General features: G+C 38.8%; 1 protein-coding gene across 6 annotated transcripts in view; it reads left to right on the top strand.

The window, feature by feature from the left end:
- DENND5A (DENN domain containing 5A) overlaps window positions 1-24146 on the top strand; it is a 67896-nt gene extending 43750 nt beyond the window's left edge. For 2 of the 6 annotated variants that reach the window (XM_082059056.1, XM_082059055.1), the window contains 14 exons: window positions 2792-2923; window positions 4565-4717; window positions 5498-5602; window positions 7837-7921; window positions 9853-9937; window positions 10947-11075; window positions 14535-14656; window positions 16496-16641; window positions 17155-17273; window positions 18418-18599; window positions 19444-19526; window positions 20358-20481; window positions 21509-21677; window positions 22368-24146. In XM_082059056.1, the coding sequence (XP_081915182.1) occupies window positions 2792-2923; window positions 4565-4717; window positions 5498-5602; window positions 7837-7921; window positions 9853-9937; window positions 10947-11075; window positions 14535-14656; window positions 16496-16641; window positions 17155-17273; window positions 18418-18599; window positions 19444-19526; window positions 20358-20481; window positions 21509-21677; window positions 22368-22551 (1818 nt within the window). In that variant the 3' untranslated portion in view covers window positions 22552-24146. Of the gene's footprint in view, window positions 1-1263; window positions 1374-2791; window positions 2924-4564; window positions 4718-5497; window positions 5603-7836; window positions 7922-9852; window positions 9938-10946; window positions 11076-14534; window positions 14657-16495; window positions 16642-17154; window positions 17274-18417; window positions 18600-19443; window positions 19527-20357; window positions 20482-21508; window positions 21678-22367 lie in introns of those variants that run through there. The other 4 variants (XM_082059058.1, XM_082059057.1, XM_082059059.1 and 1 more) reach the window with 3 other exon arrangements.
- Window positions 24147-27622: the final 3476 nt, after the last annotated feature.

Raw genomic sequence — 27622 nt, 5'->3', positions numbered from 1 at the left:
GTGGTTTTTAGCCATCTCTTTCCTGTCTCTAAATAACTTTGTCATCCTGAGCTTCTTTTGTGTATTTGATGGAGGAAAGGTAACCACCTCCAGAGAGCGATTAATTTAATCCTAAAATCAGAAGCATTGCCTTTTGGAGATGCCAGTTTCTCCTCTGTAGACCATAAAAGAAGTCTTAAGGTGGCAAATTGACACACACCCTCATGCTAAGGTGGGAATGTGACTCCACCCGTACTTGTCAGGTTTGGGTCTGTCTGTTTTTACACTGCGCAGACTGATGCTGATTTATCCCCCTTCTGAACGGGTAACTTCTCTCACCAGTGCTTCTGTAGCTGACACAGTTATTCTTTGTGGTGAAGGGAATTTGAAAGATCTGGGTGATGTGTACTAATTACAGTACAGCTTCTGATTCATATGATACAGGCTGGAAACTGTTACACCAAGTGTTGATTTACGGGTAATTCCAAAAATAATCTGCTTTAGAATATCAGAACTCATTTATTTTGTTTATTAACTGCAAAGCTTTACTTTTGTCTAAATGTGTCTTGTTCATTGAGGACAATATTCTTTTACCTTATAAAATGTCTTCAGGAAAGCTTCATCTGGAATTTTAAAGTAGTCTTGTGTCTGTTAGGATAGTGTTGTCAAAATCAAGTGTCTTTTGTCTGTCTAGTTCATTCCTTTATGGCAGCAGTGAGTTTAGTTGCCTTTCTATTGTGCTCATTTCCAGAATTTTCTCACCGGTTTGTTAAAATTTTCTTGAAGTATATAGTGTGATCTGTGTCATCCATAACCATGTAGTAGAAGAATGTCTGCATAATAAAAAAAGCTACGAGTAGTTTCTGGCTTTGTCATGTTCCATATGCTCAGATCCCTCCTAAAGTACTTTTTACTTAGAAGTAACAGAAGTGAAAAATAGTTGATTTGTATCCTCATTATTGCTTTTAACAATTATGATGTTTAGGACATGTAAACTTCTGATACTTCAATTAGGTAACTACAAAGGCAAAAATCTACCTCTAGTCTCCGGGTTTTTTTGTTTGTTTTGTAGCTGACTCTTCACAAGTTGACTGTCCTATAGATTATCCTATAGAGATTATCCTATTTGCCACATGAGGTAAATAATTTCTGAGGAATAAAAATCACAAATACATGCTCAGGTGAGGGTACCAACTGCCAGGATAATCTGTGTTGGTGTTTTAGGGTTTTATGCTGTACCTTGTTGAGTACCTAACACTGATTGGACATTGACCCCTCTCCCAGGTGAACCAGAGGCTTTCCTGTTAAGTCTGAAAGAACGGGGAGGGAGCCCTTCTGAGATGAACACTGAGCATCAGGCTGAGCAGGAGGCAGTGATTTCAAAGTACAGTGTTGTGAGTTTTAGACTAATTGAAGGTTTGGGGCAGCTAACAAAAAATCTCTGGCTTTGAGACTTAGTGGCTTTTAAATTTGCAGATATTTGTGCCCAGTGGAGGGCAGAGTTTACACCAATCCAATGACTGAACACTTCATTACTTATTTATTTTTATGTTGAATGCTTGGAAGTTCTGCGTTGTATTGTGTCTTCACTTTCTTCCTTTTCTGTTTTGCATGCTTGCTTTTGTTACTTCATATGTGCTTACCGCTTTCACTTTACATGATCTGCTTGGCTTTTTGCTACCAACTTGTCCTGCCAGCACCTGGACTTTTCCATGTCAGAGCTTCAGTTGCAGTTATGTTTAGACTGGGACCAGCATGATTGGCCCTTCATGCCCTCTATAAAATCTGTGTCAGAGCGTTATCTGGTATGTCCAATGCACAATATTACTCTAATCATAGTTCTGGATAAAGATGCATAATTTAATGTATACGTCATAGCTCTTTACTGCAAGGCTGATGGAGAAGCTGTGGTTTTCCCTCTCTGCAAAGATCATATGTTTCATAAATCTGTCTCTTCACTAATTTTTCAGTTGGTTATTATTCAGTGTAAGCTAGAGAAGCTACCTATTAATTAATCTGAAATATGTACTAATCCTGAGTATTCTGTCAGTGCCTGTACAGGACTTTATCACTTATTTATAGCTAGCTGTGCCCCAATCAGTCATTGATCACCTGACTTTCAAAACATTTGTCATATTATTCTTGTCTCTGAGGTGAAAACACTGGCAACTCCTTGATGGCAGTAACAGGAACAGAAAAGCTCTTTCAAGTATAGTGAGTTCAAGACATGATTTTGCTCAAAAATGCAGATGGTTCACAGTCAAGAGCTGTTAGTAGCATTTTGCAGCAGCTTCCTGAAAGACTGGGAGGGCGGGTAAGAAACAGGAGATCTGTGGGAATGCAGGGCAGGCATATCATAGACCTCAGATGTGAAGCTTCAGGCAGTGTTTTCTTGCAGTCCCCTTGTAGGCCAGTCTGCCCTTTCAATAGCCTCCATCTGAGTAATTATTACAAACTTAGATTTTATATGAAAAAATAACAGGACTGTTCAGAGTGGAGGAGGGAGTAATTGGATCTCTATGCATCTAAATATCCTTGGCAGTTTGTATTGTGTTTTTGTTATTCAGCAGTGTGTGTTGTAGCACTAGATAGACAAGGTGAATAGGGATTTGACCTCCAGTGAAATAGTACCTTAAGTGTCTCAGCCCAATGTAATGCTGGATAAAAAAGGGGCCTTTTCTGAAAGAGGATGCAGTCCTTTCCTCTTTGTTGCACAGGGGTGGGTTACAAAGATAAATTTACCATTTTCTCTCGGCAAAGTAGTCTCACTTGCACTTTTATCTGTATATGTCAATCTTCTACCCGAATACAGAAGTATATCCAAGAAGCCAGGAATCTGGGCAGCACTATTCGGCAGCCCAAACTGTCTAACCTCTCCCCATCGGTAATTGCGCAAACAAACTGGAAGTTTGTAGAAGGCTTGTTGAAGGAATGCCGAAATAAGGTAATACAGGGAATAATTCTGTTCTCTTGCACCTCATATACATCCTTTATGGACCATTTTGTGGCCAATACATTTGAACCACCCTCTTCTGCCATCTGTTTCTGCTTTATCCACATAGTAATTTTTGCATGGTATCTGTATAAAGACTTTTGCATGGTAGTGAGAAATTAATGAAGAGATAATGTATTTAGAAATTCTGTAAGGAGTGGAATCTTTATCAAGCAGATTTATGATAGAGAATGTGAAATGATAGAAAAAGCTTTAATATTCTGATGGATCTTTATCATCCCGCTGCCCATGTCTATTATAGCGTATTTCAGTTATCACTAATGATACTATACTACTTCAACAAGAGTGACTATTCCAAAAGAGGAGGTTGTGGTGAAAATTCAGGAACTTTTGTCATATCTAAAGAAAGTGAGTTAAGAAACTTCTGAAACCTAAGTTTTCAAGCACTTAACAAAGAAATTTGGCATTAGTTTGTACGCTTGCTTCACCAGTATATATTTGACAATAACATTTAATTCAGATGAACATAATGTTCATACTAACACTAAAGAGAATAATTATCAAGTAGACACATTCTTGCCTGAAGTCAGTGAAGGTAATATAGGAATTGCATACAACTTTTTGTAGAACCATGATTAGTATATGCATCTACTGCTGATTTCAGTTTAGTTTTCTGTATGTATGAAACTGTCCAATAATCCCCTTCTCTTAATAGAGGCAAATGACAGTGAAAGTCCTTGAGACTTGGCTATTTCACTGGGGGAAGGCAACTCTAGGGAATGTGGTGAGTCTGTTGTTAGCAGAGAGAGAAATTACCAGAGGAGGTGAGGAGGAGGAGAAGCTAGAGACTAACTTGGAGTTCTTAATCTCAAGACTGTGCTTAGGTACCTGAGGGAGTATTACTCATTTGAGAGCTACTCTAGAATAGCAGCAAAGATGCAAAAATGTGTAAGAGATGAGCAGAACTGATTCCCTAGTCATTTTTCCCTTGAGGTAGCTATATGATGAATATATTGTGACTGGGAGACTTCTGTAAGAGTTGGTGAGATTGTTGTTGACCAGTATGAGATTGTGCATGATTTAGGAGAATGTGGTTCATCAGGAAACTCAAGAGATGCACTCCAGAATGGGTTTGATTTAAATGCAAATACCCTTCTGACAGAACAGGGTGTCACAGGAATGACATGTCCACCTGCTACCTGGAAGCACTTGTGAATGTTCACCTCCCCTGAGAGGAGGTGGACATAGTGTCCCAGTCCAGCACTCCCCAGGCTTTAAAAACACCCAAGGCCTGTGTTGCAGGGCCTCCACCGCCAGGCCTCCAGCTTGTCAATGTGTGGCCTGCTGTTCCCTTTATTGGGGTAACTCTGTGGAGGCTTATGTGCCCATTTGCAAGCCTTGTTAGAGAGACAGGAGAGGCTGTAAAGTGATCAACATTGGTGCTGCCATGGCCTGAAAAACAGGGATAAAAGAAATGCAGTCCTGCACTGACTTCAGAAATACTGCATACATCCAGTTATTCTGCCACATCTTTGCTATTGTGTCCTTCTTTGTTCGTCATTTAAAAAGTGTAAGTGATCTTGGAGGTTCCTGTGGAAAGAATTAACTCTTGTTTGCCTTGTCCTTTTTGAGACCAAGAGGATGTTGGTTGAAAAAATGGGTCGAGAAGCTGTGGAGCTAGGTCATGGTGAAGTGAATATCACAGGCGTAGAAGAGAATACCCTGATAGCCAGTCTGTGCGACCTCTTAGAAAGGATATGGAGCCACGGTCTGCAAGTCAAACAGGTGAGGAACAAACATTCCTATATGTTGCAGAGTGCACTTTCCTACAGTCATGTTAAGCTCTTCCTCTCTTTGTTTTCAGAGGGTACCTGTTTTGTGTATATAGATGTGCTAAATACTTGTGTGTCTGTCCCCCTGGCCTTTGTTATGTCAGTTACTGGCCCCTTGTTGTCTCTGCTGTTTTGCTCTGGTGTATGTGCAAGTGCGCATGTAGATGTGTTCCACAGATGACTTCTTGGAAGATGAGTGTTGTTTGTTTGTTTTTACAGGATGGTAAATAAAACTATTTACTCTTGTTGTTGAAGTTGCATAGGCTGTAAGGCAGCACATGCTAACGATGCTGTCAATGGATATGGGGCCTTTGTTTTCACAAAGGCTAATTTAGTTTTTAAGAGTAAAACCATTGCTATTTTAGTTCTTCCTGAATAATGTAGGAATAGTTAAGTGATGTTACAAGATCACTAGTTAGAGGTGTTGTTTTTCATATGAAATTAATAATTTTGTTGTGCTCTTCTGTTTGGAGTCACTTGTGGGACTAGGTGGAGTTTGGAAGGCATTTGCCTTCTCCTTTGTACAAAGGAATAGCAAGAACAGTGATGGTTATAACCTCTGTTTTTTTAAAAAAGAATAAATGTATGTAATCCAGAAAACTGTAATTCAGTATCTCTGTTCCCAGCACCCAAGCGCCAGTGTTTAAATCTGCTGTCCTTCAAACTATATAGAAGTTCTCTATGTGAAGATTTATAATGTGATTCTCTCCCTTCCCTCTTGTATATCACTTAGGATAGAAGCTGTTCTGCTTTCGTCTTAGAAGACAGAGCATCACTATACTCTGCTTCAACTCAGATTTGGGCCTTTCAGACCACCAGACGGCCAACCCTCCATAAGGTTAATGCTTTGATTGATTGCAGATGTTGGCAAACAGTGCTGAATGGTGGAATAAATACAGTGGTGGAATATAATAGAGGCCTGATGGAGGAAGTGCAGTGTATCTCATGATCCGCAGTTAAAAAAAAAAAGCACAACCAATTCTGTGTGCTTTGGCCTTTATTAAATATGCAAAAGCCTTCTGTTTTATACATTGATTTTATTTTTCAATTGTGAGCCAAGGAAGACTCTTCTTTCTCAATTAACCATGGTAATGATGATTACCTTCCTTCCACTGATCCCTGCTTTTACCTTTTCCCCGCTGATGAGCCCTGATAGTCCTGCATTAGCTACCTACTGATTCATCGGTGTGCACAGTAAATCCACACCTTCCTTTGCCCAGAGCGATGCAAGGAGAGTTGTTGGATGTAGAGTCTAATGACTGAAGTAGCCTGAACTTTCAGAAGGCCTTAGTTATTCCCTTGCCCGTTCGCTGTCCCACTGCTTTCCTTAGGCTGTTTTCCCTTCCCTTATAGATACAGCTTGCATCATCATTGCTATTTGGTGAAGTTAAAGGAGAGTAACATGATAGTAAAGGAAGCGGGCAGATAGATACTGCATGAGTTCTTACATTCATCATGATTGTTGACATCTCTTTGCTCCAGGATCCTTTGTTTGCTGCTTAATGTGATCTGTTGCGGTTCTCCTTGCCATGGCAGCCAGTCGCTGAACACTAGACTGTGTGTGCATGTGTGTTTATTGAGAGAAATCCCACTTTGGATGTGATTGTTCCATGGTTGATATTTTTCATGCTCTCTTTTTATGTTTTTGTAAGACTTGCTGTTTTGGCTTTTGGTGTTGTATCTGTCACATACACACATATGAGGCATTGAGCTTCTCTGGATTTTTTTTATATCTTCACCACTGAATGCATATTTTTAATAAATTTCTCTCAACACAGTTGTTACAGACACTCTAGACTTTATCTTCTGGAGGCATACAATTTCTGGAATAATCCCTCATGGTCATTAGTTCTTTATGTCAACTGTAGTGAGCTTTGGGATTGAAGTGTTTAGAAATTTTTAAATATAGTTTGAAAACAAAAATTCAGGGTTGAACCATAACTGCTGCACCTCCAGACAGGCACAGACATGGTTTTAAATGGCACTGGTGGTGCTGAATTGACAGCTGTTACTTTCCAGTCATGGTTTCTTTCTGCACAAAGTTGTAAATAAAAATATGGCTTCTATGATATGACTGCTTTTCTGAAATGCAGAATCGCTAAATCTGTACTGCAATTTCAAGTTAATATAATAATTTGAGGATGATAAGTAATGCTAATTAATTTCCTCTGTAAGTAATTCCAGTTAATGTGCTGGAGAGCCCCTGTTCAGTTACTACTGCCTTTCTGTGGCTTTACAAGCTTTTGATTTATCATGCAGAATATTTTAGGATGAATACAAAAATCTTTTTAGTTTCCCAGTGAAATATTTCCTCCCCCTGCTTTAAGCCACCAGAAGTTTAAGCAAGCAACATAATGAGCAAGGTGCACCTTTCAGCATTATTTGATGGATTGATCTACATCCTAAATTTTAACTTTTGAATTGGTTTTATAATGTGGAGTGTTAGAGTATTCTTGCTGAAAAGCTTTTGTTTTCCTGTTTGTGTTTTGGGTTGTCTTTTCTTACTGTGTGTGTGATTGTCCAAGTCCTTTGCCTGATGAAACTGAGGGGGATTTTTTTTGGTTGTGAAAACCAACAGCGTGCACCTACAGCCCTGAATTACCCTGAAGGGAACAGATGCACAAGACTTGCTCTGGGTGTAAGATGGTTTATTCAGGCTGGCTGAGTATCCCTGTTATTTCACTGCTGGAGAGGCAGGGAGGGAAACACATATTGTACAGGTTACAGCCTCAGACTTAGAACTCTACTTGTACCTAGTGTTTTACAAGCCTTTAAATGTTTTCTTGTCATGTTAACGAACTATGAGAAATGAAGTTCAATTGACTTTCTCCTGTTACCAGAAACATTAAATCCCAGTAGTTTGACTCATGCTTTTTCTTTCTTAACCTCTTTACAGCTCCTGAGCACCACCAACTTATCTAATTTTTGGTTTTTTACCAATGGCTTTGTAGGATGAAACACATTGAAAGCAAGTTTTTGTTATGGCTGATACTTTCAATGATGATTTAAACCTCTTTTTTTAATTCAGCTGATAGCAATTTCTTTAACTATTTTTTTTTTTTTAAATTTTAGGGAAAATCTGCTTTGTGGTCTCATCTGCTACACTACCTAGAAAACAGACAGAGAAAAGCTACATCAGGCAGCTTCAGTACCTCAGGTAAGACTGGCTTCTGCTGGCAGAAGATGATAAAAAACTGCCTGCAAATTTGCATGATGGTGAGATTATTTCCTTGAAAATACCCTTCACTCAGTGTAACTGAATCAAGTATTCTATCCGGTACAGAATTATATGGACCTGGTGGATTGTCTAAATATATTTTGTGAAAAATAAGCTAGTTTGGATTCAACCCACTTGTTTTGGTCTGGTATCTCACAACTGCAGTAAACAGATACCAGAATTGTCTGATGTTTCGAAGATAGACTTTAAAATTGATTGCTCCAATATACTGTTCTCCACATGACACATAGTCACTTTATGACTGGCAAAGCCTATTATGTTATGGATGGGGGTGGTGAAGAAGTACAAGCCTGTAAAATTGTGCTGTACATCCTGAAGTTCTGCATCCTCTCTTGAAAAACAACTAAACAGTAAGCTTATTGTTTAAAAGAAAAAGACATTTTAAAGAATACAAAAAGCACTGAAGAAACATATTTTAATTTTTATTATATCAAGTGTTGCAGGAAAAATAATTGCACATAAGATCCACTGATAACCTGTTTCTAAGGTTATTAGTGTAATTTTTAAACACTACATCTTGTGTCTCATGGGGGCATACAGGATAACCTTGGAGAGAACAAGGGGTTTGTGGAGGTGGTGGGTGTCTTTTGTTAAAGTTCACAGACTCAGAGAATATTAGGGATTGGAAGGGACCTCAAAAGCTCATCCAGTCCAATCCCCCTGCCGGAGCAGGAACACCCAGATGAGGTTACACAGGAAGGCGTCCAGGTGGGTTTTGAATGTCTCCAGAGTAGGAGACTCCACAACCCCCCTGGGCAGCCTGTTCTGTTACCCTTACTGAGGAGAAGTTTCTTCTCAAATTTAAGTGGAACCTCCTGTGTTCCAGTTTGAACCCATTTCCCCGTGTCTTATCACTGATTGTCACTGAGAAGAGCCTGGCTCCATCCTCCTGACACTCACCATTTATATATCTGTAAACATTAATAAGGTCACCCCTCAGTCTCCTCTTCTCCAAGCTAAAGAGACCCAGCTCCCTCAGCCTTTCTTCATAAGGGAGATGCTCCACTCCCTTGATCATCTTTGTTGCCCTGTGCTGGACTCTCTCCAGCAGTTCCCTGTCCTTCTGGAACTGAGGGACCCAGAACTGGGCACAATATTCCAGATGTGGTCTCACCAGGACAGAGTAGAGGGGGCGGAGAACCTCTGTAGGCAAAGAGCTGAGCGTTACTAACATGCACATGGTCCTGTAAGCATCAAAAAAAAAAAAAAATTTGGGAAGTGTTAAGGTCTCCTGAATATTACTTGGTCTGTAGTGTTTTTGCATATCAGACTGAAGTTGCCATCATTTTTATGCTTTCTAACTTAGGATTGATGACAGGGACTGTATTTAATATACAACTTGATTCTAGAGTGTATTTGAAAAATAGGAGTAATACTATTGTTTAAACAACTCCAAAATACGCTATTTTAAAAAGTAGTGGTGTTACAAGAGTTTGCAAAGTGATAGATCAGTTAAACATATGACGTGGTGTACTGAGTAAAACATCTTGAACACTGTTTTCTGGTGTCAACAGTGCCAGTCAGTTTTACTATGTAGAAATAAAATAGTCTTTAGAAAAGAATACTTGATTAGTGTATGTCTCAAGCCATTTGATGTCATCCCAATTTAAGCTGAATCTAAGCTCATTGATCTGTTAATGCTCAATGAGTGCTGAGCTGCATTACTGTCTGTGTAGCATATTAGTTTTTTGTGTCATTTGAAGTGGAAATATGCCACAATATCTTCACTAAGTGGTGAGCAGTCAATAATGCAAGAGTGCAAGTTGGTGTTAATTCATCTTTTTTACTATTGATTTAAAAACCTTTAGATGGATTTCTACTAACAAGAAATTCTGTTCTTCTGAGTCTAGGAATCCTTCTTGATTCAGAAAGGAGAAAATCTGATACCAGTCCAGCCATGTCACCTCTTAGAATCTCTCTCATCCAGGATATGAGGTGAGTTTAAACTGTTATAACCAACACAGAAAACCTGTGAGATTTGCATACTTGTTGCTGTGTGTAGTGTTTACCATGTGGAAAAGTCTGTTTCATGTGTCAGGAGGGGTATGTGGGAAGGAACCTGCTGCCCTCTTTAAAAGTGTATACTGCAACCTTTTCATTGACCTTTACAAAAACATGTTTCATACTGAGGAGATTTTATGTTGTCACAGCTACTAGCTTATGGAAATACCCTGACACAGTTTTCATCTTTTTGTAAGTGTTCTGTATTGTTTTGTTTCCACAGAGATGTAGGTGTAGCATATGTATTTTTTCAGTCATCACCAAGTTGGTTGCGTAGCTCTGAGCTCATTCTTGCTTCTCAGTGAAGAAAGCAGCTTCAATAACTTGTTTAATCTAAAGAATGGGTTTATCTAGCATGGAGCACTGTAGTATGAATAAAACTGTAACTTCTCAATGCCCTCTTTTCAATACATCCAAGAACAATATACAGAACTTGTACATTAACTTTGAAAGGATTTTTCTTTCCTCCGTTTTCCTTACCAACATCTAATTTCTTCAGTGGGGAGGAATGAACTGAGGATTTTCAAGGGACATGCTTGTTCTTTCAAAACGTATCATTTGTGTCTTGTATGCAAGAAAAGCTACTACTGAGCATGCAAAGACAGCATTTAATTTTCCAGAGCACTCAGCCATAACTATTGTAGTGATAAGGTTCAGAATGATTCTTACATCATATGATGCAATGGGCCTGGTTTAGAATTTTGTAAATAGGGCACTGCATTGCAGATTTTTCCTTTTCAGGCTCTTATTCTTTTTCAGCTAGATATGCAAAGAATTAAGATACTGCTGAACATTAAGGTGATTATGCCCCTTTTTTCCAGTAGTTTGTCCGATATTTTTCATTCTTGGCAAAATTCCTTCTTTCGCCTACGTTGGTTCAACAGAACTGTCACACTTTGAAAATACTGAGCATTGTCTTTGTTTTATTTTTGTTTCTTTTCAGGCATATCCAGAACATTAGTGAGATCAAAACAGATGTTGGCAAGGCCAGAGCCTGGGTTCGCCTCTCCATGGAAAAGAAGTTGCTCTCTAGGCATTTAAAACAGCTGCTTTCAGATCATGAACTCACAAAGTAAGATGGTTTATCTTGGGCAAAGCTTTTAAAAATTAAGCCTGTTTAGTTGTTTGACTTCAAAAACCAAGAAGTGCCTATTCTTCCATCTGCTCAGCAGTGTGCAAAAGGTATAGAACAAACCAGCCTTCTGTGCGTGTGTCTGCCTGTGTATGAGCTATTTGGGAGTTGTGGTTCAATGCTGGGATTTTTCAGATACAGAATAAGTTTTGTCAGTGTAGACTATGTGCGACTTTGAGGTGAAATCTTCAAAATTTACTAGGGATTAAATGAAATAAGGTGTAAGTCCAAACACCACTCCTTTGCTGAGTCAAGTTTTATCTTGGCCCCCTTTTTGTAACCGTGTGGGATATTTTCTTTTCCTTTGATTGTTTGTATGTTTTTGCAACGCATGACAAAGTCAAGCTTAAGTCCTTGTATGCAGTTCTGTCATGATATGAAGGGTGTGAAGGCACAACCAGGTGTGCTTCTGTGGTTGTTGTTAGTGTGACTCAAAGTGACTGTTCCTTAGTTTCTCACTTCACTCTCCAGATCTGAAACTTTCTTGTAACTCCTTTCAGTGCCAAGTGAAATAATGCAGTTGAAAGAAACTTCTGGTGTGGTTTAAGAGAGTAGATGAATGGGGTACATGCAGTACCTTGAAGGTGACTAGGAGGGCTGTGATGATCGGTTCTTGCATTTCATTTTGGGGCAGAAAGCTCAAGACGAGATCTGGTGATCTTTTGAAATCTTCCATCTAAATCTCTCTGAGCATGATTGTCTACATACTTAGATCAAAATGAGTGTGTCTCAGCTTTCTTTGTCCTTTCTACACAGTAAAGTTTTCGCATTTATAGCCTGCTTAAGAACATAAGGTGAATTGCGTTCTAATACTAAAATGTTTGCTATTGTGATCAACTTTTTCTTTTTTATTACTTCTCCTGAACATTTCAAAATATGTGACTTTCAATTCCTTGTGTATGAAGTCATAAATAAATTATGAGAAAATGCAACCATTGAGACCCAGAACACTATTTGAAGAGTAATTGTCCTATAGGAAGAAAATGGGAGAAGTATGTGAAGTGGGTGGGGAGGGGCATGTGAGTGAAAACTGGACTTAAACCTGGAGAGAGTTCCAAATATTGCCGGCTTAAACTCTGTCACAAGTGGTAGTGCTTCTTGTAAGTACACATTTTGAAATACAAAAGGAGAAATGGTCAGCACAAGGGCCTATTTACTTAGTGATGTCCACAGCACATATGCATTTTATTATCTTTGTAAACATAAAGAATTATTTTGTAAATAGTGGCACAAGTCAGAGTACAGGCCATATTTAATACTGATTGTATGAGGAGTAACAATTTGAGGTTTATTTAGCATAACCTGTGCAGAAAAAAAAATGTATTGCTGATAAGGTTGTATATACAGTTAGCTCTGTGGAAATTAAAAGTTCTTTTGTATGGGCTGTACTAATTGTCATCAGCTTTAATTAAGACTTCTTTCTGGAGAAAGCTTAACCTCTGCTGTCTATTGTTCTTTTCCTCTCCTCCCACTCACACCACCTTCTAAGAAATTACATCCCTCCCCCAGTTCCCTGAACCCCAACTGTGAATTATTTGAGATTTGCCTCATATTGAATTGTGTTGGACTTTCTGATGAAGCTGCGGCCTTCCAAGAATGAGCAATAAAAAGCTGAAGGACAGAGTGAGAACAGCTAATAAATCTACCTGTGTCTCTACATTTAGGTTAGGCCTCTCCAGTGAAGTCAACAGTCCAGATCAGGTTAAATTTAGCAGTGCTTGTGCCTTGGAGAACAAGCACTTTCTTACCATTGGCCAATGCACTGTTCATCTATCACACATTCTGATTCCCTAGAACAGAGTGAGACAGCAGCAAAAATATGTTTAAAATAAAGGTGACAAGCAAAGGAGCAGCTTACACAGGAATGACATCAATTCTTTGTAATCCTATGTGCTTTGTGTTGCATATTTAGATATCCTACTTGAAGAAAGGTATTCTAGGCAGTAGGGGTTTAAAGTATTCTTCATTTGTTTTTAGAGGAAGCAGTGCCACATTCAGTGATGTACTCAAAGTCATTGTGCGACTTCTGCCGTTGTACGATTAACATGATTGCGTATTGTTCTTTTCTGAAGCAACTGTTTCTGAAGCAAATATTTTGATTAAACTCTTCATTTGGTATTTGCTAAAAAAATAAGAAAACTGAAACAAGTTTGGTTTCTTTCTAGTCTGCAAAGGGACTAGAGTTAGAAAACAGAAGGAAATCCCATAGCTTCACTTCCCTTGAGACCTGTATGTGCACAAGTAGACTGAGAAATCTTACATTTTGAAAAGGCAGGACAGCACATACCGTTGTGGACAGGCTGTCTAAATATGTGATTCGGATTGTTCGAATGAAACATGGACACAGTCACTCATGAGACCTTTTGGGTTTGTTGCTCTCGTGGCTACAGGCTCATCAGTGTCTTTATTTCCATTGAACATCTCCTGTCAGTCTCTAGTGTTATGTTTGTTATGTAAGTGAGAATATGTGTGTGTGTGAATCATCATTGATTTGTTTTGCAAATTTCTGGCTTGTGAGTCACTTGCTGACTTTTTTGGTAACTGATACCTGAAATGGAGGGGAGTTGTCAGGATGCCCTCCTGGCAGGAACAACCTATCCATGGCTGTGTCAGCATTTCTAACACCTCATTCATGCATTCATGATGTCTTCAATATTCCTATAGCGTCAGTTCGATTTTGATGTATCTTGGCATGCTCACCAACACTAGCATTATTTATTTTTTGCATAATTAACAAAAATAGTGGAGGTTGCTATGTACAAATGAGTAAATTTAGGAGTATTTTCCAGTCAAAATTTGCACTTGGAAAGGTTGAGATTGTAAATTCTTTTCAAGGTTTCTCAATTCCAAGTCTTGCAGTGTTAAATTCTCTAATGTGTTTGAGTCATTGCAATAAGTATATAAGATTGTTTCCATTTACAGTGTGCAGAGGTGTTAGTGTCTCCACTAGTGAGAGACAGATACTGAGAGACATCTTTTGATATTCCCACTTAAAAGAAGCCACAGTTCTGTGTGGTGTTCCAGTCCTAGCAAAGAGTTTGCAACCCAGTAGCAGGGCCACCTTTGCATATTTCTGATTTTACTTATGTCAGGAGCTGTGTGCAGTGAAGCTGTTCCCTAGGAACAGGAGGCAGGAGAAGACCCTAAGGCCATCCCAAACCTTGCTTTTGGGGGGTAGAAAATAGTGTGAAGTACTGGACTGATGCACTTGGGAGAATTCAGACTTGCAGAGTGTTGACGTATCTTGGCACATTAAATACTGTTGGCTCTACCAGTATCGCTTGTCATTTGTAATCACTTGCACATTCTTCATAGTTTACCTAATAAATATGCACAATAGAAAACATTTCACTGAATGGATCTTGTTACTATGACAGATTATTTGTTTTGCTTTGTCAGAAAACTCTACAAGCGTTATGCATTCCTGCGCTGTGATGATGAGAAAGAACAATTCTTGTATCATCTCCTGTCATTCAACGCTGTTGATTACTTTTGCTTTACCAATGTTTTCACAACAATCTGTGAGTATTTGCTTTCCCTGGAACTCTGATTTCCAGATTTGGTGGAGTCCTTATCCAAAATTCTAAGCAGCTCTGACCAACACGCCTTAATGTAAAACGTAATTGTTCTGCTTTCTTCCTGATGTCCATCTGTGTATGTTGTATGGCTATTTCTGCAATCCTCCCTGGTGGGCAGTAGTGTCTCTGTGCATCAGTAAAGGCTTTTGTTTCTAATTTGGTAAAACATATAGCTTGAATCCTTTTAATTGGGCAAGAGTTCTCAACTGAAAATTTTGTGGCAATTTTGTTTGCACCGTACTGAACAAAACAGTATGGATTATTCATTATCAAGGTAAAAATATTAACTTAACACATGCTAGGAGTTAAAAAGAAAACAAAAAAACTTGCCCTTTTCCATGCTTAGCCTACTTTTCAATATGCTTGTGTCTGAGTTTGGGATAAAAATAAGGGCTGCATCAGAACTCTGCAACACATTTAAGTACTTTTTTTTTAATTAAAAAAAAAACAGATGCCCTAGAGAAACTTTTAACCTGTTGTTGCTGATGCTTAAATGCGTTACAGAATTCTCATGTAAAACTGGGGGTGGGGGTTTGTGAAAGGAGCCCTCTGGCCCCAGGGTAAGAGTTACCCTTGGTGGTATGTTATGATCCATATATGTGTATATGAAAGACAAAGCAGGCAGATGTCTGAGCAAAATGGGTTTTCATTTCGTGGGCAAGTTCTGGACAATGCTAAAATCTGGTCTGCTGGATGCAGTTAAATTGTCACTTTAAGACTATCAGCACAGAAAATAAAAAGGGAAACATTTTAATTCATTCTTAAATGCTACAAGCATCAAGCTTTTAAGAAAATCCAACCACCAAATGCTTTCTTGAGGGCACTGACAGCTGAGGAGACATTGAGGGAAAAATGTATTAAACACCTCAGTGGAAAAGCCGTGACTGTAATCTATTTATGCACTATAAAAGAAGGGCAGATTGCCAAGAAACACAGTGACCATGCAGATAATTGGATTTTGTTATAAAAGTTTGGTTAATAGGGGGTTGTGCCTGCGGCACTAGGTGATGGAAGAGCACACGCACTTCCTCAGGAGCACGTGCCTCCTGAGTCAAGGAAGGGCTGTAGCTCCGGTGATACCGTGTTGGACTAGTCTCTGGAAAACCAGGGGACCAGAAGGCGTTTGAGCATGTGTGGTGCCAGTTGAGGGGGGAAAGTTTTTATTATTTTTAAAATCAAGAAGTCTTAGCATATAACCGAGAGCAACATGGTACAGAGAAGCTTGCAGCATTATAACTAACATATTTTCACTGAATTTGTTTAGCTGCAAGCAAACCCTGCAAACAAAGGCTTTGCTTAGTAATTGGGTGGGAATCAGTGTTAGTTGCGTAGTGTGCACGCCTGCACACGCAAATGCAGGCAGTTCGGAGTGGAGCGTTGAGTTGCGTGCTGAGTTACAGTGTAGTCCTGGACACCTGAATATTCTGTCTTTGTCTTGCAGCTGGGGACAAGTAACCATCTTCATTACATGTTTTGAGGCTGGTGAATGAAAAATTATTATACTCATATGAAGACATTATTCCATGCTTATTTCTTTTTTCACTTGAGTGTTTCTCTGTCAGCTCTGCTTCTTAATGACTGCTGTGTGTGCACTTCTTGATTGTCAATCAGTGCTTGGTGTACAAGTGTTAGCATGACTAAAATAGCAGCGCTGATGTTGTTTTAACATTTCATGGTACTGCAGAATTATTTTATGACTTATCTTTCCCTGCCTCTCTTCAATTAAAGAGGTTACACAATTACCCTTCTTCATTTTTGAAGTGTTATTTCTTGTGTTTGCAGTGATACCATACCATATATTGATTGTTCCTAGCAAGAAACTTGGTGGCTCAATGTTTACAGCCAATCCTTGGATCTGTATCTCGGGAGAACTGGGCGAAACAGGAGTCCTGCAGATTCCCAGGAATATATTAGAAATGACTTTTGAGGTTTGTATTGCTTGATACAAAAAAATGCTTTGGATGTTCTGTTTGTTCAGTTTTAAGTTCTTCTCTAGCTGTACCATCTTGCCATACATTTCATATCTTTAGTCTATGTGGTGAATTACAAATTCTTCCTGTGCCTGTACATAGCAAATTTGATCTATGTTTAATAACATGCAAAGCAAAATGACTGACAGATCCTTAGTGCAAGGATGGACAAGACTGTCTTTATAGTATAACTTTCTGTTGTAATGGCTGGAGGTGTCATATCCTCTTCTGTTGAAAACAAAGAAGTCATTCTGCTCTGATTTTTTTATGTGTGTGCACGTTGGGTAAAATTTAATGGAAAAATGTAGTTCAACTGATATTATCTCTGCTGATCAGAATAGTATTTAACAAAACAAAGCAATCTACCACTAAAAAGCCCAGAATCAATCATGCAGTCAGAAAAGCAAAACTATGTTTCTGATTCCCTGTCTCTCTCAGTTTACTCTGACAAACTCTTTGTTTAATTTGCAGTGCCAGAACCTGGGAAAACTGACCACAGTGCAAATAGGACATGATAATTCAGGGCTGTACGCCAAGTGGCTAGTGGAATATGTTATGGTCAGAAATGAAATAACAGGGCATACTTACAAGTAAGTATCATCCTGACATTTCCTGTTGGGTAAGTAGAATTTCTGCAGGGAGCTGGCACAGTAGGACTTGTTTGATTAGAAAGGTCTTACCTCCTGGGACGCTGTGTCTACAGCTGCCGTTACCTGAAGGCATAGAAAGGTCATTTGGCTTCTGGCATTAAACAAGTCATGATCCTTACAAAATTAAACAGAGCTTTCAGTTTGCAGATGCTCATGTCTAGCCTCAAAACATTGGTGAAGAAGATGAATTGACCGTTGTGCATCTTAAAAATAATCTGCCTTGAGCCCAAGGAAGAAATAGCAAGTTAGAGCTTGGTGCTTACCAAATATGGGTGGTATTTTGTGTTAAGGTTGAGTGTTCTATGTGTTATAGGAGAGACCTTTGGACAGAAGCTGGAACACAAGGACTTATGAGTGTTAGAAACCTGTGTTTGCATAGTGAAAGAAAATGAATGAATTAAATTTATTTGTTAGGTACAGCGTAGTTTGATGCCTTGTCCTTTGTTTAAAGAAACTGTCAGGCTCATGTTGATGACAAACTGGTAAGTCCACTCAGTTCTCCATGACTGTTTGTAATTAAATTAAGAGACAAGATTCTATTTTTGAATGCTGTTCAGTTTTCTGATTAAGCTGTTTAAACTGGCATCAACATTGGTTCATAGAAAGTGACAATGAGCAAGTGAGCACACGTCTGATTTAATATCCCAATTTCAATAGATGTATTGGTGTTTTGCCACTTAAGGTTATGTTTGGAGGCTTTTTTTGGCCGGCCTGCAATGAAAGCAAAAGTGTATTTCACAACCCATCCATAGTGTGTTGTAGGTCTTCCCCTTCTACCTCTTTTTTCTCTTCAGCCCTCAAATCATGTGCTACGTGCGGGACACGAGACAAAATCTGCCACTGTTTGCTTTGCGGATCATCCAGTGTGACACTTAGCACAAAACTTAGAACTGCAAAGCTGTTTTACTTTTGCTCCCTCTGCTGGCAAATGCCAAAACCAAGACTTTGTTGCTAGATGAGTGAAGTATTTCTTATAACTATACTAGCAGGATTTGGGTTTTATGCAACTGCAGTTTAAAGTCTGTGGAATGGAATTGAATCTGAGTTGAAGGTCTTGATTCGAATATCTCCTTTATGTTCTTAGGTTTCCCTGTGGAAGGTGGCTTGGCAAGGGAATGGATGATGGCAGCTTGGAGAGGATCCTGGTGGGAGAGTTGCTGACTTCCCACACGGAAGCTGATGAGCGGCAGTGCCGAACCCCTCCTTTGCAGCAGTCACCAAGCATGATCAGAAGATTTGTCACTATATCACCAAACAATAAGCCAAGTGAGTGGTGGGGGATGTCCTGGCTCATACTGTTCTGCATTATCACCTGAGGAGAACTGCTTGCAAACAGCACTGTAGGTTTTCTTGTGTTTTAAAACTGTAGCTTGGAGAGGACCTGTGAAAACCCCTGCTCAAAGCCCAGCTAACTTCTGCGTTACAATCCTGAGCTACCTGTTCAGTCTACTCAAGTTTTGAAAGTCTCCAAGGACGGAAGGAAGATGTCTTTGGTCTCCTGGTCCAGTGCTTAGCTTCCCTAGTTTTCTGTATTTGTGTCTTTCATCTGTGGAATGAATGCTGTGGAGGAAGGTAGAAATCTGCTGGTCCTGTCTCTATCCTTCAGGAATGAAAAAGCTTGCTAGTGGTTTCTGGTCACGGACTTCATTTCTCTGTTGAGATCACTGGTCTGCGGTTGTCTTATTCCAGATAAATCAGGTGGTTACTTTGCTCTCAAGCATGCCTGGGTTTACAGTGAAACTACCACAGGAAGTATTTCCAGGGTGCCCAGGTTTGGTGGTCCTAAACAAAGCACATCTTTTCTTAGCTTTGGGCCCCAGTCTGAAAAGTCACATGATACGCAAAAAAACCCTTTCCAGCTGTTGTTGTGTTGAAATGTCACAGTGTTAACTTCAATATAAAAACAATCCATTTCAATTTCTACCTCCTCCACTGTATATAAAAGTAGAATTGGATTTTTATTATCCATTGTCCAGCACCTTTTCACTAACAGCGTAGGTTATACTGGTTCATGCCCTTTTCTTTTTTTGTGGTATACCTTATTGCTCATGCACAGGTACATTTTTGAAAGCCATTGCAAAGTTACTGGATATATTGTTGTATTTTGCAGAGTTAAATACTGGTCAGATACAAGAAGCTATTGGTGAAGCTGTCAATGGCATTGTCAAGCATTTCCACAAGCCAGAGAAGGAGGTGAGGAATTGTGTTGTCTGTATAGTGGCACTCCTGTCTTAAAACTCCTATTAGTAAGCATTGGAAAATGTATAACAGAAATAACTAAACTGAATGAACCGCCATTTGTTTGAACATTCCTTATGTGCAGCAAAAATGAGACACTGAGACTACCCCGTTGGAATAGTACATCCTCAGGTATCTCTGTTTTGCTTCTAAGTGGAGCATTCTGTTAATTTACATGTTAACATTCTTGGAAACTGTGTTATTAGTCAAATTCTACTGAGAATTCTACGCACACCACTGTCAAGGGTGTTACCTCCTGTTTAGTTGTTCTGGATTAACTGACGTTTTGTATCTACATGAAGTACTGGGTAGGTTTTTATGCCTGTTCATGTTCTAAATAGAAACTTGGCTTTTTTTCCTGAGGTTTAGAAATGGCATTAAATGTTGTTTTTATTGATAAGCAAACAATCTGAGGCACCTGCTACAGTGGACCTGTGATCTTTATTATTCAGTAAAAGAGGAAAATATTTTCTTAATTTTCTGGACAGTGGTCATTATTATAGGTAAAAGATGCTCATGATCTTTATCCTGGCCTTTCTGGTGGCTTCATTTGGTGATGACAAGACCCTGAAACTGCTTTCTTCAGCCTTGTTCTTAGCAAGTCCAAGAAAGTTTTGACTTGTGAGAACTGGGTCATTCTGTCTGGAGCCGCTTTGACGGTAGACTGTAACTTTGGGCATCTATTTATTTGAAAGCTGATTTCAGTAATAGAAGCATGAGACACTTGTGTCCCAGGCTTCCAAACAGAGATAGTAATTGTGCATGTTTTCTGTGCGTGCTCAACAGAGAGGCAGTCTGACGCTGTTGCTGTGTGGAGAAAGTGGACTTGTTTCAGCTCTTGAGCAAGTCTTTCAGCATGGATTTAAATCACCGAGACTCTTCAAAAACGTCTTTATTTGGGACTTTTTAGGTAAGTGTGAGGAAGACGTACCAGAGCCTGTTTGTGATGTCAAAGCATATCCATCCAAGTTCCTTATCTTTGCTGCTGTATCTCAGCTGGTGTGAAGAGCATTCTTCTTGGAGGCATCTTGGCAGCTGAATTGCCATGAGAGCTCTTACCTCCTTGTACTGGTGAAAGAAAGAACATCTGTCTTCTGACAAAGTTGTCACTGTACTTAATACAGTAACTGGAATTTGTGCTTCTGGCAGTAATAGTGTAAAACAAACTTTATTAGTGAAGAAGAATTAGTTAAATAAGGTGGTAAACTGGCATATAGTAACCTTGTTCTTAACTGAGCATAGTGAAAGCACTAGATCACATTTTTAAGAGGCTGCACTGCCTTATAAAGCACAACAGATGTATCTACTGCTATTGGTACTTAATGGACACTGTAATAAACGGGTTATAAGCATAATTTTTTAACACAATGGTCTAGGTCCTTGGACATAGAGCTGAATAAATCAACTGGGTACACAAACACCTTTTAGAAAATGAATTGGTTTTAATAGTGTTTGTGTTTTAATTAGGCACTTTGACATCACTCTCTTCCTTATACCATCATTTTATTGTAATATCTCAAAAATCAGTAGATACTAAAACCTCTTTAGCACTGTTCAGAGGGAAGGAAGCAGAATCCCAGTTTTACATACAGGGAACACAGGACTGAATCAAAGAGAAAATGCCTAGATGTAATCATTTGGGAAATTCATGGATGAGCTTTGAATCTAGGCCTTTCAACTTCAACTGCCCCCTCCATAACACAGACACTTTTGTTGATTTACCAACTGTCCACTACATGCATCAGACAGCCATATGGATTTGTAAGCATGCTTATGGGGAGAGCATTATACTGAGGTGGTATTAAATTTAGTCATCTAAATGTGAAGGTTGTAGTGCCTAACTATTTTATTCCAAGCACAGAAGAATGATATTTCAGATATTTTAGGACTGCTATGTGCACTGATGAAGCTTCATTATCTCCCACCGTTCTTTTAAGAAAAAGCACAAACATACTATGAGACCCTGGAGCAGAATGAACTGGTCCCAGAAGAGAACTGGCAGACAAGAGCCAGGAATTTCTGTCGCTTTATCACTGCTATCAACAACACCCCTAGAAACATTGGGAAGGATGGCAAGTTTCAGATGCTGGTGTGTCTTGGAGCCAGGTATAAAGAACCATTATTATTATTATTATTATTATTATTATTATTATTATTATTATAAAAAGATGTTGCCCATTAGTAAGATAAAGCCAAACAATTGCTGGGTTGTGCAGTTTGATTGTTAATTACACAGTTCTTTGATATAACTAAAGAAGGATGAAGTGAACCATGCCCTGGCTGAGTTCTTAGGCATGTGAAATGTGGGAAATCTGAGATACAAACCCCATTATCCCAAAGAGCTGAGCAGCTGAATTGACAGAGGAGGGTAGTAGGCTGTTGTGAGTGACTTCCCTCTCATGTACAGCTAAGGTGGGAAGATAGAAACCCATCCATCAGTAAGGCCTCTCCAGTTTGTGGCTGGATTAATTCCCCTTCCCTTCTCATGGTACGAGGGAAGCTGGGACCACTTAGGAAGCCTCTTGACACCAAGGGAATGGAGGAGACTTGTGACTTTGGGCCTGCTTGGGACTTGCAGGCCTCCTGGGAACTGTATCTTTTGACGTGAGGGGTGGAAAGCCTAGAAACACGTCTCTCATGGATGCTCTCTATTTAAACTTACTCCTCTTTCCCACCTTGTAAAAGCATGTGGAAGAGGTCTGTTTAGAAGGCAAAGAAGAAAAATAATTTAAGTGAAAATGAGAAATTAACTTAGCTTTATTTTTATTTCCAAATTGCAAATGGCCACTTTGTCAGAGACCACCTTCTGCATCACTGGATCGCCCTGCTCGCAGACTGCCCGATCACAGCACAGATGTATGAAGACATAGCACTGATCAAGGATCATACCCTTGTGAATTCTTTGATTCGAGTGCTGCAGACCTTGCAGGAGTTCAACATTACGCTGGAGGCATCTCTAGTCAAAGGAATAGATATTTGACTGCTTGTCCCACAGAAAAAAAAAACTATCTTCCAAAAAAAAAAAGCAACAAGGAGTGAATCTCGTTAGTATGCAAAAGTTCTGTCTGCCAGTACATTGTATCGTGAACTTGTTCATGGCCCTAGAATGCAAGTTTGACTTTTCTTCAAGGAAACTCCAAAAAATAGTACAGGCAAATGGATAGAAGCTGTAAACTCAATGTAAAAAAGAGGATTTTGGTATAAATCTATTTTAGAGTTTATTTGCTGATTTGCTTTTTACACACTTTCATGTGAAAGAGATAGAGATGAGTATTGTGCAGCTTATTTTAAAGCTGCAGTATTTCCTTGCCATAGAAAATGTGCAGTGAGCCTTTCAGCATTCTGTGAACTTGCCTTCAGATATGCTGTGTGTCATAGACCCCAATGTATACACTCCATTTCTGCTGAGAAGGTCATTCTATAGTTTTTAAACTAATATTTTATATATTAACATTATTACCAATGTTTGATTTTTAATGTATTGGGTCATGTTCTGCTGCAGGGGAACTACAAATCTGATGTGTGCTTTTTAATGGCTCCAAAGCACTGATTTGTCAACAAATCATTTTTTCCTTTATTTTTGTTGTCAGTATTATTTTTAGTGAAATCCGGGAGACTGAACCATGAAATGTGCAGAGATCAAAGTAATATTTTTCATATTGGTACGTAATTGCACAGAAGACATTAAGGGTGTTTTTAACAGATGCTTTTTATTTATTTAACCTTCATTGTGTTTTGTAAGTTTGTCTTTAAAAAAAAAAAATCTTCTGTGATACAACTAGCTGTATTATGTTGCAATTCAGAATTTACAGTGCAGTCCACTTAAATTAAAAACCTGGAATAATTGTTCATAACTCAAAGATGTTTCCGCTTGAACCAGCCTTTTGAAGTTTGGGACGGGGTTGCTGCTGGTAATTCTCTTAACTGCTAATAAAGAGGGACATGAGTTCCCCAAAAGCCAGATGACTAAATAAAGATGTTTACGCCCCCATAAAATAATAATGGTATACCTTACTAACAAATATAAGGATTTCTTAATTTTTCTGCTAAGACAGTGAGTAGTCAGGTTTTTTCTCTTCCTTTTAATGAATATGTCTTGGGTCCTGTTGTCACAGTCTGCTTCATTTGGGATGCTTTTATTTTTAGCAGAGAAAGCTTTAGTCCACTTCTACAATAAAACACAAACATTTTGGAAGTTTAATTTATTGGAGATCTGGAACTTGGCAAATGCCTAAGGACATCTCTGTTCATTTGAATCCTCTGATAAAAATCTCTTTGGAATTAATACGTGACTTAAGAACAGCATCGCAAATTACTGTACAGAAATTCAGGGCTATGTGTTTAAGAGGTCTCCACTGTATAAACTTATCTCAGTATTGTCCCTCTTTTGAGAAGCAGAGTCCAAGTTCTTCAGTTCATCCAATGTTATAGCACCTTTTCTTTACCTACAGCTTAGCCATATCTTGTGATAGTCTTATTTCCATAATTTATGAGTATAGCACATGTATTAAATTTTTGACTATTTTAACTTTTGTCCTATTTATTTCATTATTAAACTGAGATGTTCCTTTGTCACTACTTGTCAGAGCAAGATTCTTTTTTGATTTCACAGTAGCATTAGGAAGATGCAAGGACAGTGTCCAAGCCACTTCTCATGCCGGGTAGGTGTGAATTGCTTCACAGTCTGGAGCTTACAGGAGCATTTCACACTATTTTGTGTGTGCAGGTTGGTGGTGGTTTGTTGTTATTGTTGGTTGTTTTTTTTGGTTTGGGTTATTGTTTTTATTTTTGGTTGGTTTGTTTTGTTTTGTTTTGTTCTTTTCCTCCCAGCTTTGGAAGAGCAAAAAGAGAACAGATACACTTTATTCTGAGAATTTCACATATTCAACTTAATGTGTTGGGATAATCTTTATATGCTTTCCCTGAATTGCTTATTTATGTATTAATAATAGTAACCCCCCCAACCATTTTACAGTGCTTTCAGCTACATTTAAAATGACCTTACTAGGCCTGTGTATTACACAGGGGATATGTCTATGTAAGAACGGAGGGTTGGATTCATTATTTTGACCTTAACAGACTACTTGACTGTGTTAAAATTGTATCTTTCATAGTATTAAGTATAGATTAATTTTATCTTGCATGAGGTAATTAACCCTGAATTATGGTTCTTTTTCTTTTGTTTTTTACTTTATTCTTTTTACACAAGTTCACTTAGTGTGGAACAATACCATTGGTTTCATGGCTTGCTTTGATGTGGATCTCTTTGGCCTCAATTCTGACAGTTGGTGGTGCCTGGGATGGACACAGGCCAGGGTTTGCTGGTTCCCCAGTGGTGGGTTTGTTGAGCAGCACATGAGGACGGAGCTGCCCAGCAGTGACAGCAGCCTGTGTGCTGGCTGTCGGGCTGCAAAAGGAGGATGCAGAGTTCATCTTCCCAGTTCCTTGCTTGCTTTGTTTTCACAGGAAAGACCTCTCCATGGCAGACCCTTCCTGCTTCTCTCACAGGGGTCTGTGCTTAACCCCGTTAGGATTCAAAGCGCTTTTTGCTATGGACTTCCAAGTCTGGAAGGATTTGCTCCACTGAGAGACCAGTAGAAGGTTCTGAAATGCAGCAGGAAAAAAAGATGGTTTTGTTTTATCCAGAGGCCACCAAGGAAGACTGGATTATCAAATATAGCTGTGTGGTAGCCTGTGCTAGGGTTTTGGGAAGAGATCTGGCTGGCACATCTGAGATCAGTTTGGTTTGCAGTAGCAGCCGTGATCCCTACCACGAACCAGCCTACTTGTGTCACTGATGCAGCGAGCACTGGTCCCGCAGAATCACGTTAGGATCCAGCATTTGCTCCTCCTATGCCATTCTGCTGAATTGGATGATTCTGTGCAAGAACAAATGTATAGTCGGCATCTTTTACTCTTTAGAGCTTGTAAAACCATCTCCCTTTTTAAAACTTGCCTTGTGTTTTGTGTTCAGAAATGAGCTATGGTAACCTTTTTCTGTTACTTTTCTAAAGTGAGGGAGCAGGTTTGGTAGGTGCAGGTTAATGTGGCTATGCTCTTTTCTTGTTTGGATTTTTTGGTAACAGTTAATGGGAAAAGATATATATATATATATATATATATTTTATTTTTTTTTTTTTTAAACCACACACACACATTCTGTAGAGAGAAATACAATGATAAAAAGTAAGTAGTGCATAATGTCTTAAATATATAGTGCTAAGTTGGCCAAATATGTTTGCAGGCTGATACTCAATTTGGGGAAAAAAAAAAAACGAACAGGCTCTCACCTATCAATTATTTATGCTTCATTGATTAACACTGTCAGAATTGATACAATGATACTTTATACAAAAAGAAAATGCAAATTAATAAAGACTTAGTTTAAATGTAATGAAATACTATTACAAAAAGTTTATACAAAAAAAAAAAAGCCTTTACCTGCCATAAACTTTAACTATCTGACATTCTGTAGCTGAAAACATATTCGTGAATTGAAGACTATTCCACAACTTTTTCCATTACAAAGAGTATTTTTCAAATGGGACCTACTGGCTGGATGATCCATATTTTTATCTGTTTTGAATTAATGAATATGTTAAGATTTCTGCAGAGAAACTATTCAGAGAGAACTTTTTCTGTATATTGTCAAATGGTTTTTGTCTGTAGTGCAAGATACTATGGGATACTTGAAAAAACTTGCAGATATTGTACATGTACTTCACATATTTGTAGTTCTTTATTTTATACCTAGAGATTGGCTGTTAAACTAAGATAAAGCATCATTACCTTATAAACTATATATTTTACTATGTGGGGAAATCACTGGCTTTTTTTTATTTTTAAAGGATGGGCCTTGAAGTTTACATTATAATGACTAAACCAGGTACTGTTTTCCTTTTTTATTTTTCCTGTGACATTTCAATCCATTTGAGATTAAATGTGAACTGGATATACAAAACAGTTTTACAGGTGTAGCTCATTTGCTGAATTGCAATAAAATTTGTCTTCTAACATGAAAAATAGCATTTATGTGCTATTTTCTAAAGCCTTTTGTCATAATTTGGCTAATCAACTCCTTTGCCTGACCGCAGGTAGGTATGACACTTTAGTGTCCAATTTCAGGACACTCTTTTTGTACAGTTTTGTATCTGGTCTGTGCTTCTCTCCCTGCACCTTCTCATGAGCGGTTGTCGGTCAGTCTGCCATCAGCAGAAGAGACTCAGGAATCAGGGGATGGGGAGAACAGGAAGGCAAATGGATTAACGTGGATCTTGGGAAGCATCTGTGAGTACACACACACACATGCTGACATTTCTATTAGCTTTTTGTCCTACCTTAGAACAACTTTTGGTCCTAATAACCAAATTTAGTGAAAGTCTTTAAATTTTGTGGTCTGAAAAATAGTTAGTCACCTGTATGTACCATGTACTTGGCCTTTATGTGAGAGGATCCATTCAGAGAAGCAGGAACTGTTGGAAATGTAACTGTCTGATACTTCAAATACAAGGTTAAGTGAAAATACAGCAGTCCTCCACCTCTGAGATTCTGACAACATCTGTAGCACACGTGTGCCCAAGCATTATTGCCTATATTGCCTGCTTCCTTCTTTTTTTACCCCATTTTTACCCCAGGTAAGATCTAACTTGACAGGTAGTCCCAGAGGAGGAATTACTGGATGGAGGGATTGTACTGGCACAGAGGCAGAAGTACAGTTCCTTCCCCCTCCATTTTGGAATGATTCGAAGTACATACTGATGTAGTGGAGCTCTGTGTAATCATGGTTCATTAGATACCATTCTGCTTATCTCGCCTTGAAACTGGGTCTGCCTACCTTACTGTATATTAAATCTAGCTTTTAGGCTTGAGTGGAGTAGTAAATAAATGTGAGTGCAACTCCTTTGCAGGTATGCTTTTGTAGCCTTTTCATTGCCTATGTCCACAAGTCTTGTATGTCAGTTGTGTGAGAAACAGGGAGACCAAGTAAGTTTTACTCACTTCCGTCAGCAGGTGGGTTGGACAAGAGGGGCCTTCAAAGGTCCCTTCCAACC

The sequence above is a fragment of the Streptopelia decaocto genome (assembly GCF_964273445.1).
Source record: "Streptopelia decaocto genome assembly, chromosome: 7".
NCBI lineage: Eukaryota > Metazoa > Chordata > Aves > Columbiformes > Columbidae > Streptopelia > Streptopelia decaocto.
The sequence above is the reverse complement of the archived record's forward strand: the minus strand, read 5'-3'. Positions and strand labels throughout refer to the sequence as shown.